The 14,272-nt window shown below is 40.3% G+C and overlaps 1 protein-coding gene across 1 annotated transcript in view; it reads right to left on the bottom strand.

Annotated features, from left to right (window-relative positions):
* UNC80 (unc-80 homolog (C. elegans)) overlaps positions 1-14,272 on the bottom strand; it is a 230,278-nt gene that overhangs the window by 15,976 nt on the left and 200,030 nt on the right. The window contains 8 exon segments of the mRNA XM_010861283.1: positions 650-829; positions 2,527-2,692; positions 3,292-3,476; positions 7,395-7,601; positions 8,348-8,471; positions 9,723-9,848; positions 10,781-10,904; positions 13,302-13,502. Coding sequence (XP_010859585.1) covers positions 650-829; positions 2,527-2,692; positions 3,292-3,476; positions 7,395-7,601; positions 8,348-8,471; positions 9,723-9,848; positions 10,781-10,904; positions 13,302-13,502 — 1,313 coding nt within the window.

The following is a 14,272-nucleotide window of genomic DNA, read 5'->3' as shown; positions in this document are numbered from 1 at the left end:
TGGGTTGTATGCCCTCAAGACACTCTGCTGGGTTTACATTCTAGACAATATTGCCAACTATTTTTTTCTGAGTTGTGAGCATATGCCTTGCTCACTTTTCTTTGCAGTCAGATCACGTGAGTGCTGTTTTTTAAAGAAATATTTTGGCTGTGCCACACGGCACGTGGGCTCTTAGTTCCCTGACCAGGGATGGAACCCTTGCCCCCTACATTGGAAGTGCAAAGTCTTAACCACTGGACCACCGGAGAAGTCCTGTGTCACCTAAGTGCTGATTGATCTTCTAAACAAGATTGGCCAGGAAAAAGGAGAATAAATGCTCCCCTTAGTTCCTTAACCACAATTTAAATGGATTAGTGGAAAGGTTAAATGCATAAACTCAAAGAAAATTTAGGGGTCATTAAAGATTTACTTTTTGCCTAAAATCCTACCAAATGACCAAGGATATCAAGGAATTTATAGAAAAGCAGGCATAAGAAATCATGGGATCAGTCGCAATTCCATTTTAACTCCTTTTTGTAAAAATGACCAGAGGATCAGAACTGCAAAGATCAGAAAGGCAGAAATCCACCCAAGTCCTCATCTGCATGGCCAAGCTGTGTCACACATGAGCCCCACCACCTCCCCACCCCAGATGCTGCAGGTGACCTACTTTCCTCATCCTCCTCATCAGTTCGACTCAGGGTGTCCTGGGAAGCCTGCTGGGATGGCTCACTGTCCTGCTCCCAGACAGTGCCAGTACCCGTGTTGGAGCGGGACATGGTGGCCAGGCTCAGGCGGTAAGCAGAAGTGGAGGTGCCCACGGTGCTGATGGACGTCTTTCCTTGGTAAGCTAGCGAGGTTGAGAGACCAAAGAAAATCCATAGTGAGGATGTTTTTTGGGTGGGGTGGAGGGGGTGCATAGTATGTAGCATGTGGGATTTTAGTTCCCTGACCAGGGATTGAACCTGTGCCCATCGGAAGCCAGGAGTCTTAACCACTGGACCACCAGGGAATTCCCAGGTGCTTGGAAGAAAACCAAGCTTCAAACTCTTCCCTCACAGTGTGTATTTTTTAAAAGGAAGGTCATTTAAATAGTGTGTCCCAGATAGATGAACTTTAGGACAAAGGGCTTCCCTGGTGGCTCAGACAGTAGAGTCTGCCTGCAATGTGGGAGACCCAGGGTTCAATCCCTGGGTTGGGAAGATCCCTGGAGAAGAAAATGGTAACCCACTCCAGCATTCTTGCCTGGAAAATCCCATGGACAGAGAATCCTGGCAGGCTACAGTCCATAGGGTCACAAAGAGTCAGACACGACTGAGCGACTTTCACATACATACATAGCAAACAGAATTGAAAACGTTATTAAAATAAAGAATCAGCCACTGATGTAATTGAACAGTTTTCTTGCAGGAGCATAATATCTCTAACAATAAAAAATGCTTTGATATTGCAGCCTCTCTCATTGTTTTCCAGTTTCATTTTCCAAGGCTGGCTGAATGCAGATTCATTTTGAGCTGAACTATAGATATCAATTTGATCAATTTCACTGAGAAATGTACCTTATACCTGACACAAGCATACAGAAGAAATAGACATATTGTCTGAAAGGAACTGCACAATCAAAATCAGAATACATAATTAATACTGTGTCCTTATTACCCTTTTCTGGAGATTACAATAAAACACCCCCTTGATTTTTTGTCATATTATTTCATTATAAAGCAGAACATTTGAATGGCCTTGTGCAGATTTCACCAAGATTGTATTTGACAAATATTTGGTCCTTAATACATCACCAACAATAGGTTTTAGAAAGACAAAAAGCCACATGTATAAGAATATTCTACTTATAGGTGATGACTGCCCTCTAATGGCAGAAAATGATTTCTTTTCCTTCCCTAGTAACTTGAAGTTAATATAATTACAAAAGTAAACAATGCATTCCCAAAGAAAATCTTTTGAATAATGTAAAGAAAGTAACCCCAGCCCATCAGTTTTAATTCAATCCTCTCTCTCTCCAAGTCATGAAAACTTAACGACTTTTTTATCAATCATACAGACCCAGTTTTAAGTCCTCTCACAGGTGTCATTGTCTTTTTGTGTCAGTTATTTATCCTCTATTGAATCTTCATTTCTTCTTTTTATAAGCAGATTTTGAGTTACAATTTTGCAGGTATTTGTGTGGATTAAATGAGATAACATCTATGAAATAATCTACCATATAACAGATGCTCAATGAATGTGAGTCCCCTTTCCTTTTCAAAAAGGAAAATAAAGTACGAATTAAAGTAAGTTTTTTCCCCCCAGCTGTCTTCAAGAAAAAGCTGAACTACGAAAATAAAGACTGAAAAACATATTAGAAGAGGAATAAAATTAAATTCTTATGATGCCCCCTTGACTTGCACTGTTGACAAGGATGACAGGGTCAACAACGCTAGTTGTACCAAAATGGCTAACTCACACTTGGTTCCAGAAAGAGCAGTGACCTATAAAAAGGATCTTTCTTTGTTCTACTAGTCAAAGTCAAACCATCCCATGCATACTCACCCGATCCACTGTGAACTGCCTCTTTTAGAATTTTCAGTTCACTGTTGAACTCAGCAATGAGGGAGCTCTTACACAGAGGGCGTGGAATGAAACGCCGCTCTAGCTGGTCAGCAATGTGTTGTCGGGCAGAAAGCTCTTCATGGTTCTCTGCTGGTTGGGCCAGAAGCTGAAAGGAAGGCATAGATTTTCTGGTCCTCAGTTTTCCCATCTGTAAAATGGGCTAATAATTGTATTGATTTCATAGTTGGTGGTGAGGATTAAATAAAGTAATGCATATGAGGTTCTTAGAACAGTCCTTAGGAAGTGCTTAATCAATCCACTGCTTTGAATCATGGCCCCCAGATATCAGAAATCAGGCATGAAAAGAATAAAAAAAGTAGATGAACACTGAGGGTCTCAGAGGAAAACCATACTTTAACTATCTCATTTTCTTACATGTTTATTTAAAATCAGGTTTCAATTATGCCACCAAAGACAAGTGATAATTCTTCAGATCATCTATTGGATCAATCTTTTTTTTTTTCCTGGGGAGGGGGTAAGAGGGGAGAGGGCAACGTTTTAAGATGTTAACTAAGCTCTTACTGTAAAGGTATTCCCCAGAGGGATACTTGTCTGGGCTGATTTCTCATCAGGCATGATCTTAACAGGTCCTCCTGACTAGCAATAGCATCTCCCCCAAGACTGCTGCTGTTGTTTTGCCCTAAATCTGGGGAACAGCATGTCTATGGGGCTTGTTACTCCCCAGAGGAGAAGCACATAGCGCACCTTGCACTGGATGAAAGGTCGCAGGAGCACGAAGATGGGGATTCGGGTCCGCACGATGAAGTCCAGGAAGTCCCACAGGGCCAGGCCTCCGACCTTCCGCAGGGCCATCTCCTTCACCTGGAGGCTCAGCCAGTACCACTGGCTTCCGAGCTGCCTCTCAAAGCAGACGAGGATCACCTTCAGCGCTTCACACCAAGAAAAGAGAAAACTGAGTCTGCACACTTGTGCCTCAGAGGAACCCTGCCCACACCCAGCTGCCTGCATCCTCAGCCCTCTTATGCATCAGACAATTTTCAAATTTCTAAACTTTCTCCATGTTTCCAAAATCTTCAGTGTACTTCTGAGTGAGTGTTCTGACAAACATGTTTTGATTCTGATTAAGAGAACACATATATCTTCATTAAGTGCATTTAACTACTACTTTGGAAAATTTACACTGAAGCAATTTATAGAACTGAAAGGGAAATGTGTTATAAACATGATACATAGCTGATATTTTGCTTTCTAAAAGTTTTATCATAGCGGCTTTATGGTAATATCAGCATACCACTCACATCTGAAGATAAAATATTTTCCTTTTTTTCCCTTTCAGCTTAGAAATAATATATCCTTGTCATTAGAAGTAAAATCAACCCATGCAGAAATGCAAAGTTAAAAAAAGGAGTACTTTCCCTTCCTGACCCCACTGTAAACTGCTCCCCAGAGTAAACAATAAATGTGTTTGAGTAGATTCTTCCAGAAGAGAAAACTCTATCCTTCCTCCCTCGCCTCTCATCATGTCTATTACTAAACCCTATGGGATTTCTTTTACAATATCTCTTTTCTTCCAGATTCTGGCAGCTTTGTTACAAACTACATTTTAAAATATATTTTTAGGAAGCAGATTTCTCAGTGTGTCAAGATAAATCAGAATACTGTAATGACATCAAAGATTATGATGGTGGCTTCCTCTGCCACCCGAGCTCTCCCCCGAGGGTCTCCCGTGGGGCAGTCAAGGTAACTTGGGCATTGGCCATCATGTATTAAGGCCTATCTCAGCATCTAGAAGACACATACAAATCCAACTCCTTAAAGCCCTTGGAAATCACCATTACCTTCTATTTTGGGCATTTGTAGGAGGAAAACTAGGGCATATAACACAGAGAGAGATGTGGTAAGATTCTTCCTTCCCCATCTACTCACCTCTATTCCTCTCCCTTGATGTTGCAAGCACATAAACAAAAAGTAGCATTCCTCTAACCCTACCCTGATCCTGGTAACACTTCTGTTGTTGTGTGCCTGTTGGCCTTCTTTGGATTCCTGCCTTCCTACTTTCTACCTTCACTGGCATCAGCCCAAAACCAGCAGAATGGCAAAGGGCTCAAGGATTCTGGTGATGGATGGATTCGATTTGAAATTTGGTCCTGCCACCAAACAGTGTGACTTTAGGTAAGTTACTTAACCTTTCTGTGCCTTCATCATCGTCATTTAGTTGCTAAGTCACATCCGACTCTTGCGACCCCATGGACAGTGGCCTGCCAGGCTCTTCTGTCCATGGGATTCTCCAGGCAAGAATACCAGAGTGGGTTGCCATTTCCTTCTCCAAGGGATCTTCCCAGGCCTTAGCCTCTTACTAAAGTAAGAACATTTATTTCTTTGAGCTGTTGTGAGGATTCCAGAGTGATGATAATGTAAAGTATAGAAAACAGTGCCCACTAAGTGCTCAAAATAAAGGTAAAAATAAATTTAAAAGAGAAGTCCAGTAGCCTGGCCAAGTAACCAAAGACTCTGCCTTCATTAAAAAGGCATAAAATGGAAAAAACAAACAACCCAATCCAAAAATGAGTAGAAGATCTAAATAGACATTTCTCCAAAGAGGACATGCAAATGACCAAAAGGCACATGAAAAGATGTTCAGCATTGCTAACTATCAGAGAAATGCAGATCAAAACTACAATGGGGTATTACCTTACACCAGTCAGAATGGCCATCATTAAAAAGTTTACAAATAATAAATGCTAGAGAGGGTGTGGAGAAAAGGAACCCTCCTATATTGTTGGTGGGAATGTAAAATGGTACAGCCACTATGGAGAACAGTATGGAGGTTCTTTAAAAAAAAAAATAGAGCTACCGAATGATCCTACAATCCCACTCCTGGGCAAATATCCAGAGAAAGCCACAATTAGAAAAGATACACACACCCCAATGTTCATTGCAGCACCATTTATAATAGCCAAGACATGGAAGCAACATAAATGTCAATCAACAGGTGAATGGATAAAGGAGATGAGGTATGTTTATACAATGGAATATTACTTTGCCATAAAAAGAATGAAATAATACCATTTGCAGCAACCTGGATGGACCTAGAGATGATCATATTAAATGAAGGAAGTCAGACAGAGAAAGACAAATATCATATAGTATCACTTTTATGTGAATCTAAAAAATGATACAAATTAACTTATATACAAAACAGAAATAGACCCACGGACATAGAAAACAAATTTATGGTTACCAAAGGGAAAGAGGGAGAAGCATAAATAAGGAGTTTGGGATTAACATATACACACTACTATATATAAAACAGATAACCTACAAGAAAGTAATGTATAACACAAGAACTCTACTAGATATTTCATAATAACCTATAAGGGAAAAGAATATGAAAGAAAATAGCTATCTATATATGCGGAACTGAATTACTTTGCCTGAAACTAACATAACATTGTAAATCAAGTATAGTTCAATTAAGATAAAAGGCAGAAAGTGGACAGAACTGAAGATAGTTACTTGTTAAGTGTTTCCTCCTATCCCTCTATTCCATGTTAAGGCTTCTTTCTCCAACATCCTCTGCACAATCCCAAACCTCATGCAGGGCTCTGTACTAGAGTCTGGATTTTATCTGAAACCTACGTTCTCCTGCCTCTGGCAACCAAGTGCTATGCGTGGGCAGGCCCTGTGCACATACAGCCTTGGCTTTTTTTTTCATTTTCATTGTCAATCATAACATTTTCAAATACATCCTTTATGATGCAGCCCAAACACCTCTACCCACTGCCCCACAACCTCTCACACACTCCAAACTCCAAGGACCTGTTTTTACCATTCTGTCTGCTTTGGTGATGGAGAAAACAATGGCACACCACTCCAGTACTCTTGCCTGGAAAATTCCATGGACGGAGGAGCCTGGTAGGCTGCAGTCCATGGGGTCGCTAAGAGTCGGACACGACTGAGCGACTTCACTTTCACTTTTCACTTTCATGCATTGGAGAAGGAAATGGCAACCCACTCCAGTGTTCTTGCCTGGAGAATCCCAGGGACGGGGGAGCCTGGTGGGCTGCCGTCTATGGGGTCGCACAGAGTTGGACACGACTGAAGTGACTTAGCAGCAGCAGCTGCTTTGGTGAACTGAAAAATGTCAGGCAAGATGTTTTCAGCTTCCTCCTTTTGAGATTTTCTATGGCCAGTGCTCCTTAGCCTCAGTGCAGTGACAGGGGTAGCCTTTTCTCCCTGGCTTAGTTAATTCTAGTCAAAGAGTAGCTTCTGGTATTCAATGGGAATACCATTCAAGTCATGGCAGTGGGAAGAGGTAACAGGAAAGCAGAAGTAGAGACTGATGCTTTGTACTTGCTGAAATGGTTTCTTTAAAGACTTTCTGGATACAGGTCTTTTAAAATACTTTTTGAGTCAAGGAGGAATATAGCTAAGTAAGTAATATGTATATACATATACACGTATATACATATTTTGTTATTCAGCTGCTCAGTTGTGTCCAACTCTTTGCGACCCCATGGACTGCAGCACACAAGGCTTCCCTGTCCTTCACCATCTCCCGGAGTTTGCTCAAACTCATGTCTGTTGAGTCAGTGATGCCATCCAACCATCCCATCCTCTGTTGCCCCCTTCTCCTCCTGCCCTCAATCTTTCCCAGTTTCAGGGTCTTTTCCAATGAGTCAGCTCTTCACATCAGGTGGCCAAAGTATTGGAGCTTCAGCTTCAGCATCAGTCCTTTCAGTGTGTACATACACATATATATGTGTTTGTGTATATATCTCTATCTATACCTATATCTATTTTATATTTTTATTTCTCTATTTATTGAGAGAGAAAGAAGTACCCACCTAAGTACGCTGCTTGGCTGGTGGACTCTGCCAACCCTTCCTTGCGTAGGTCTTTGCTTGCATCCCCCGGGGTGGAGCAGTGAGCAGGGGAGCTCTCCAACATAAAATTCTTGCTCCTGGATGTGCTGATGATCCGTGGAGGAAGGAGCACATTAATGACCGTCTGCAGTAGCAGCTGTACCTCGGGCTGTTCCAGCCATGGGCTGTCTGAGGGGCAGAGTTTGGAAGGAGGAAGTGGAAATAAAAGCAAATCACAAGGCAAACTTTCCACACTAGACACTGAAAAATTCAACTCTCTTTCCAATTCCAAACTAGAACACCCTAGAAATTCGAGTGTCTTCCCCACCAAGTACAGCTTCTCCTATGGACAGAAGTAGCGCTCCTGGTACTGGGTGTCTCCTCCGCAGTCAGCATCAAAAGGTCCCTGTTCTTAGCCAAATCTCCTGCTTACCATTTCAATCTCCTTTCTTTTTTTTTTTTTTTTTCTGTTCAAATACTCATAACACACTGCCTTTACATTTGAGATAAACTTTTCCTAAAAGGAAAAATCCCCCCAAAAGAAAGAGTAATGAAAACATATTGAAATTTAATGACAATGGCAGGATGTATGCCAAACCTAGTGTCAATAGGTTATCAAGTCCATTTATCTGTCAATTCATATCATACTGTACTTCAGGTACTCCCATTTTCATAATTGAAACAATGCTCTTTTGATTTTTGCTATCCTGAAATGATGTTAAATAGCATGTGTCTTCTAAGAAGTGGAGCACAGTAAGTCTTGACCAAGGGCAGCTAAATTGAATAGAAAGAAAACCATATATCCTAAGATATATGTTTAAATCATTCAGATCGAGTTTAATGATGGTCTCCATGGGAAAAGGAAGATACAACAGCCTGATACTTAAGAAAACACAGTAACAATAATAAATTTCTTTTAGTTAAATTAATCAGACCTTTGCTTCCAGATCCTACTGTGAGCACAAATGGGATGAGCAGATTTAAAAGCATCCCCTCCCTTCGCTCTTGATTGGTGAATGGGGAGATCACATGGCTTAAGGGGAAATCTTCTTTTAAAGCCTGTGCAGCAATAATAGAAAAAAAGATTAATTGACCTCCTCACGCATTCAGTCTGCTTGTTCTTACACAGCATGGTGGAGACAGGGACTCCCTGCTGGCTGCACCTGCAAACTAGGAGTTCAATTGTCATCTGTGCAGCATACAAGATTCACCCCAAATTGATACTTTACCATTTGCTTGATATAATTGAGAGCTACATACCTAAAAAAACAGTAATATTTTGAATATCAAATGAAAAATTTTAATATCTATCATTTAGTACAAAATCCCCGCATTACCCCCTTCAATTTCTCCATGTGTCTATCCACCAATAAATATTTTAGTGACCAAAGAAAAAGAAGAAAAGGAGAACTTGCCACCTGCTCCATTTGGGAGTTATTTAAAAGTCATCTGACCTTTGTATGAGACCTTCTTCCAGCCAGAAAGCAATAGACAATATAGAAAGAAATAATGAGCTCTGTATACAGGTTGTTAAAATGTATCACTTTAGGGATGCCTCTGTATCCTTTCTGCATAGTAACCACAGCACTTGCTGAATCTCTTTTCCATAATCTACCTATTAGCTGGATGATGGACCATCAAACTTGGTTTGTCAGATAACGAATGGGTTAGTTATCCACTTGCAGCAATTGTATACTTTCCATTGGTCACAGAGTTTTCTGGTGACTTACCATTCTTTAAAATAAGTGACAAACAAATAAGCAGGGAAATTGGGATTGTACACATTTTTTTTTGGCTTGGGAATGATTATTTTAATTTTAGGAACTAAAAGAAGTGGAAGAAAAATGATAAAAACACCCATAATATTTAACCCACAATCATTAAAGAAAAGTAAGATATTCAAAGTCTAGTAATAACATTTGAAAAATTTTTTTTATTGCAGTTCTTTCTGCAATAATGTAAAACCAGACTTTGAATATTACTCTTTTAATTAACAACTGTGAGCTGATTATCTGTGGACCATTATTTTCCTAAAGTTTTGGCACATGTTTTAAATGATAGAAGTGGTTCCTGAGGTGTGGCAGGACTGCAATGACTCTGCTATTTTTGAGATCTCAAGAAGAATTACAGAAGCACAACTTTAGGATCATGCTCAGGGCTTAAGCTCCAAACCTGCAAAAGTTTGGAGATGTTTACACTTCTGTTTCACAGATTTTGCCCAGCCTTTGCAGAAAAATAAAAGAGAACACCATGATCTGGTGCCTCAACCAGCAACATAATGAGCGTGACAAACAGGTAAGGCAGTCACACCTGTATCTGCAATGCTACAAGCCGGACAACAGCTGTGCTGAAGGGCAGAGGTGGTGAGAGATAAGGGCTGAGATGAAGAAGGGGTAATCCATCAGCAACACTGGAGGGTCCTACCACTCCCATCACCTGAAATACAAACAGAGCACATGACCAGCCTTGACTATTGCAATTTCATGCAACTGTAGGAAGGGAGTCTCAGTCAATTATAATAATAATTTGAAGGTTGGGCATGTTACTTTTAATCTGTTCGTGCTGCCTTCTTTTGAAGGCATGTAATATCTGGAGTCAGATCAAATGATTACACCAGTTTTAGCCAAGGTTTTGTAGAATGCTGTTTATAACTAACTATGTAAATAATGAGAGATGAATCAAAAGTTAGTCTAATCAGGAGACTGGACATACTTACTTGTGGACTCAAAGGAATGAAGTCAACATTCTTTGATGGAGTAAATACTGACAACAATGATGATGGCAAGAGCTCTATTTGCACTAGGCATTCCAGCTACAGATTTATTGCTTAACTAGCTAAGCAGCAGATTCTATTCATGAAATGCTCTACCATGGTTTCCACATTGTACAAAACCTTGTCAAGATCAGACTCTAGATATTACATAAATGATAAAAGAAGTTTTTTTTTTTTCCTCTTCACATAAATCCTAGACTGGCCAACTCATAGTGTCATTTTGCACTAAAAAAACACCAAAAATCCTCTTTGCCCTTTAAACTCCCCCACCCCAAACTACCTCAACTTCTAGCCAATTGCACAGTCTCCCGCCACCCCACTCTCCAACTGGCAGCCCTCAACTCTCAGCGCAACTTGAAGAGGTCAATTGTCAAAGTAGCACGTGGGAAGCAGCACACGAAAATCCCATCTGTGTAGGGATCTCCCCACGCACCACCTTGAAATGTACCTCACTATTTTCAGTGTCACCTGAGCCGTCTGTTTTCATGGGTAGGTATGTAGGTAGGTAGGTTGACCTGTAAGTCTTCAGCTCAGAGAAGTCAATAGCAGAGTTAAATTTTGTAAAGTTTCATAACATTGCCACTTGGCTACTCACCAGATTGACACAGACATTGATCAGTGACCTAAGGTGAGGCAGGAAGGATATGATTGGCTGCCTCTGAAGTGTCAAACAAACCCCTTCAATCAAATTGCTGGCAGGCTCCCACTCAACCTGTCGCCTGGAATACAATATAGGAGCCATTAGCAGTGTGGCTCCCTTCTGGAGACTGCCTGAAACAAGCGAATGAGACAGTGATTCTGATGCCGTCTAAGACAGGATGGGTGTCTGAGACAAGAAAGTGCTTCACCAGGGATGAAGTTTACCCATATTGTTCCAAAAGTACAGAGCACAGTGGGAAAGGAAGAGGATACTGAACACGCAGCAGAGGCACTCCTGCCCCACTCGACTAGTGAGACAAAATATACTGAAGGAAAAACAGAGATGATGAATGAGTGGCCTTTCAAGTTTCCTGGCTTTAGCTTTGAGAAAGGGTATGAGACTACCATTATAGGAAACCTGCTGTAGGAGTCATTCCTCACAACAGAAATAATCTGACTATAGGCTGTGCTTTTATAATGCTTTTTAAAAAAATCAGATTACAGTTGATTTCATAAGCTTTTATACCAGACTATAACTAATTAGACTTATGTGCATTCACTCCAGGAAAACAGTCTATTTTAAAAGTGTTCTTTCTTGACCTTCTGGAAAATGATGCTTTGGGACCACTTTCTGTGGTAGTAAATATGGTGGTATACATATCTCAATTAGATGAACATCAGATTTTCTGTAATAAAAGACAATCTGGTCTGTAATTGTCTCAGGACCAAAGAGGCATGTCAATGGTCCCCTAAATAAACAGGTTGGGCTTTACTGAGATCAATGCTATTTCCAAATATTATCCTGGAAATACTTTCTAAGCTTACATTACCTACCAGATTGAAATCACTGTAATGATAAAATAGTAATGTTCATACATGGGGATATGTTGACATCCCTGTTGTACAAGTAACCCACAGGTCAGGTTCAGTCAACATTTCTCTTGTTGAACTTAGATCACCTGAAGAAATTTAATCCAAGGCAACCCCAAATTCACACATTGTACCCCAAGAAAATTGCCTATTAGTAACCAAGTCTACACGTTAATCCTGGAGAAGGCGATGGCACCCCACTCTAGTACTCTTGCCTGGGAAATCCCATGGATGGAGGAACCTGGTAGGCTGCAGTCCATGGGATTGCAAAGAGTCAGACACAACTGAGCGACTTCACTTTCACTTTTCACTTTCATGCATTGGAGAAGGAAATGGCAACCCATTCCAGTGTTCTTGCCTGGAGAATCCCAGGGACAGGGGAGCCTGGTGGGCTGCTGTCTATGGGGTCACATAGAGTTGGACGTGACTTAGCCACGTATTAATCCAAAAGTCTACTTTTAGGAAGCTGCTATTCTTCATAACAGGCTTAATTATATGACAAATGAGGTCGCCTATGCAGGTGTTAACATCTTTAGATGAAAAGTTATTTTTACACATCTTTGTAAGATGTATAAAACTTTGGTCATTTGCCAGTAGGGACAAGTGTTCTATTGGAACTGTTAAAGAAAATAGGAGTGCTTTGAGGATAGGCCTTTCTATGCTACTAAAATAACCTTGAAATCATGTATAGGCATCCATCATCATGGTAGAAAAGAATATAGGATCAAACTGTCAAACATTTATTAGAATAAAATGTTTCAATTTCTTTTTAATAAATTCAACAGCTTCAAATGGCTGCATAAATGAAGAAGAACACAGGATAAAACCTGGAAAAGTTCTGGCACATTGAGCAATAAGTGCTACAAATTCTTGGGCAAGAGTTGCATTGATTTGGGGTTAGTTTAATAGGATGGAAAATGGTCTCACTGAAACTTCAAATTTCCAATCTACTGGGTTTATTAGCATTTCTTAATTGATTTGTTTGCCCACTGTAGCTATAGATTTCCAGACTGGGTTCAGATCTCCAGGTAGATGGGTTCAGAGACATCTGCTCATAGAGAGGCTACCAAATGATACTTCAGGCCCCAGAACGGAGATCAAGTGATAACAACATTGATTTAGTACCATCTGAATTAGGTATTTGTTATCAACCCTGAGATCTCTTCCGGTGGTGCTTTACTGATTATTGTAAAGCTTGCATTTCTCTAAAGTGATACCTAAAATACTATGTTAAACATGTATTTTTTGAACATCAAGTTAATTTTTCTTCTGTCCTTAGTTGTTTAATTTATAAGGCATATCCTGCCTTATTTGAAAGGAATTGAAGGATACACATTGAACTTTTTAAGTGTGTCAGATAAGAAACATGATAGCTGAGAAATAAATAGATTTTCAAGATAGATGTATACTTTGGAAGAATATGTTATTTCCTCAAAAATACAGACCTGGCTACTTATGCATTCATATCCTGATTAGTTGTGCACATATAACCAACAGAACACTTTTGAGCCATTCCTTCAACTCTGGATTGATCCACCACCTTAAAAGCTGACAGACTTGAAATCTGAGGCTTGCAATACCTGCAGTTGATTAGGAGGCCTCCTCACCTCAAAGTAGGCATCTTATGGATTTTGTTGAACATCCTATCCAATCTCTTTAAAATGAGGATAAGGGCCGGCCTCACTGCCTCAGCGCTCCAGTCGGTGATGGGGAGCATCTCCATGATGTAGCGTCGAAGCCCACGGCTCTCCATGGTCTGGGTGTCGTATGGTGCCAGCTTCAGAAGGGAGTGTGCAATTTCTGCCAACCTTTAAATAAGAATAAGCTTAGAATGCCACCAACCATGGGAATTTTCCTCACACAGCATCATGATAATCACCCTCCTTCCAATACACTGACTCCCTGAGCTACAAACATTCTAGCACATTTTCTTATACTATGTAAATAAACATTAAAAAAAAATCTGGACAAAATTAGACCCATATATGTCTCTGAAGCCTTTCCTATTTGTCAGTTCCCCCTCTTCTACTCTTTTTTGGACATTCAGTAATTTATTTGTGGGAGAAATTAGCTTTTTGTCCTGTAGCATTTCCCACATATTGGATTTTCCTGACTGAGTCTCCATGGTGTCATTTAATTGATCCTACTTCTCCTGTATTTAATTCAATTGTTAGTTATATCCAGGAGCTAGATCAGATTAGACCTTGACTTCCTGGTATGTTGCCTTCACAGGCAATGTGTACTTTCATCAGGAGGCACGTGATTCCTAGTTGTCACTCGATGATGTCAGCAGGCATCAGTGATCACTGCACAGATTCATTAACTCATCAGAAGTAGTACAATGGTAGTACTGTATCATTCTCTTATTCATATATTAACTATAACATGTTAATAAGAAGCTTCCTTTTTAAAAATTTTATTTAATTGGAGGATAATAACTTTAACAATACTGTGATGGTTTTTTGCCACACATCAATATGAATCAGCCATGGGTATACATGTGTCCCCCTCATCTTGAACCCCCCCCCCCCACCTCCCTCCCCATCCCATCCCTCTGGGTTGTCCCAGAGCACCAGCT

Source organism: Bison bison, unplaced genomic scaffold (assembly GCF_000754665.1).
Source record: "Bison bison bison isolate TAMUID 2011002044 unplaced genomic scaffold, Bison_UMD1.0 scf7180017864471, whole genome shotgun sequence".
Classification (NCBI taxonomy): Eukaryota; Metazoa; Chordata; class Mammalia; order Artiodactyla; family Bovidae; genus Bison; species Bison bison.
The sequence above is the reverse complement of the archived record's forward strand: the minus strand, read 5'-3'. Positions and strand labels throughout refer to the sequence as shown.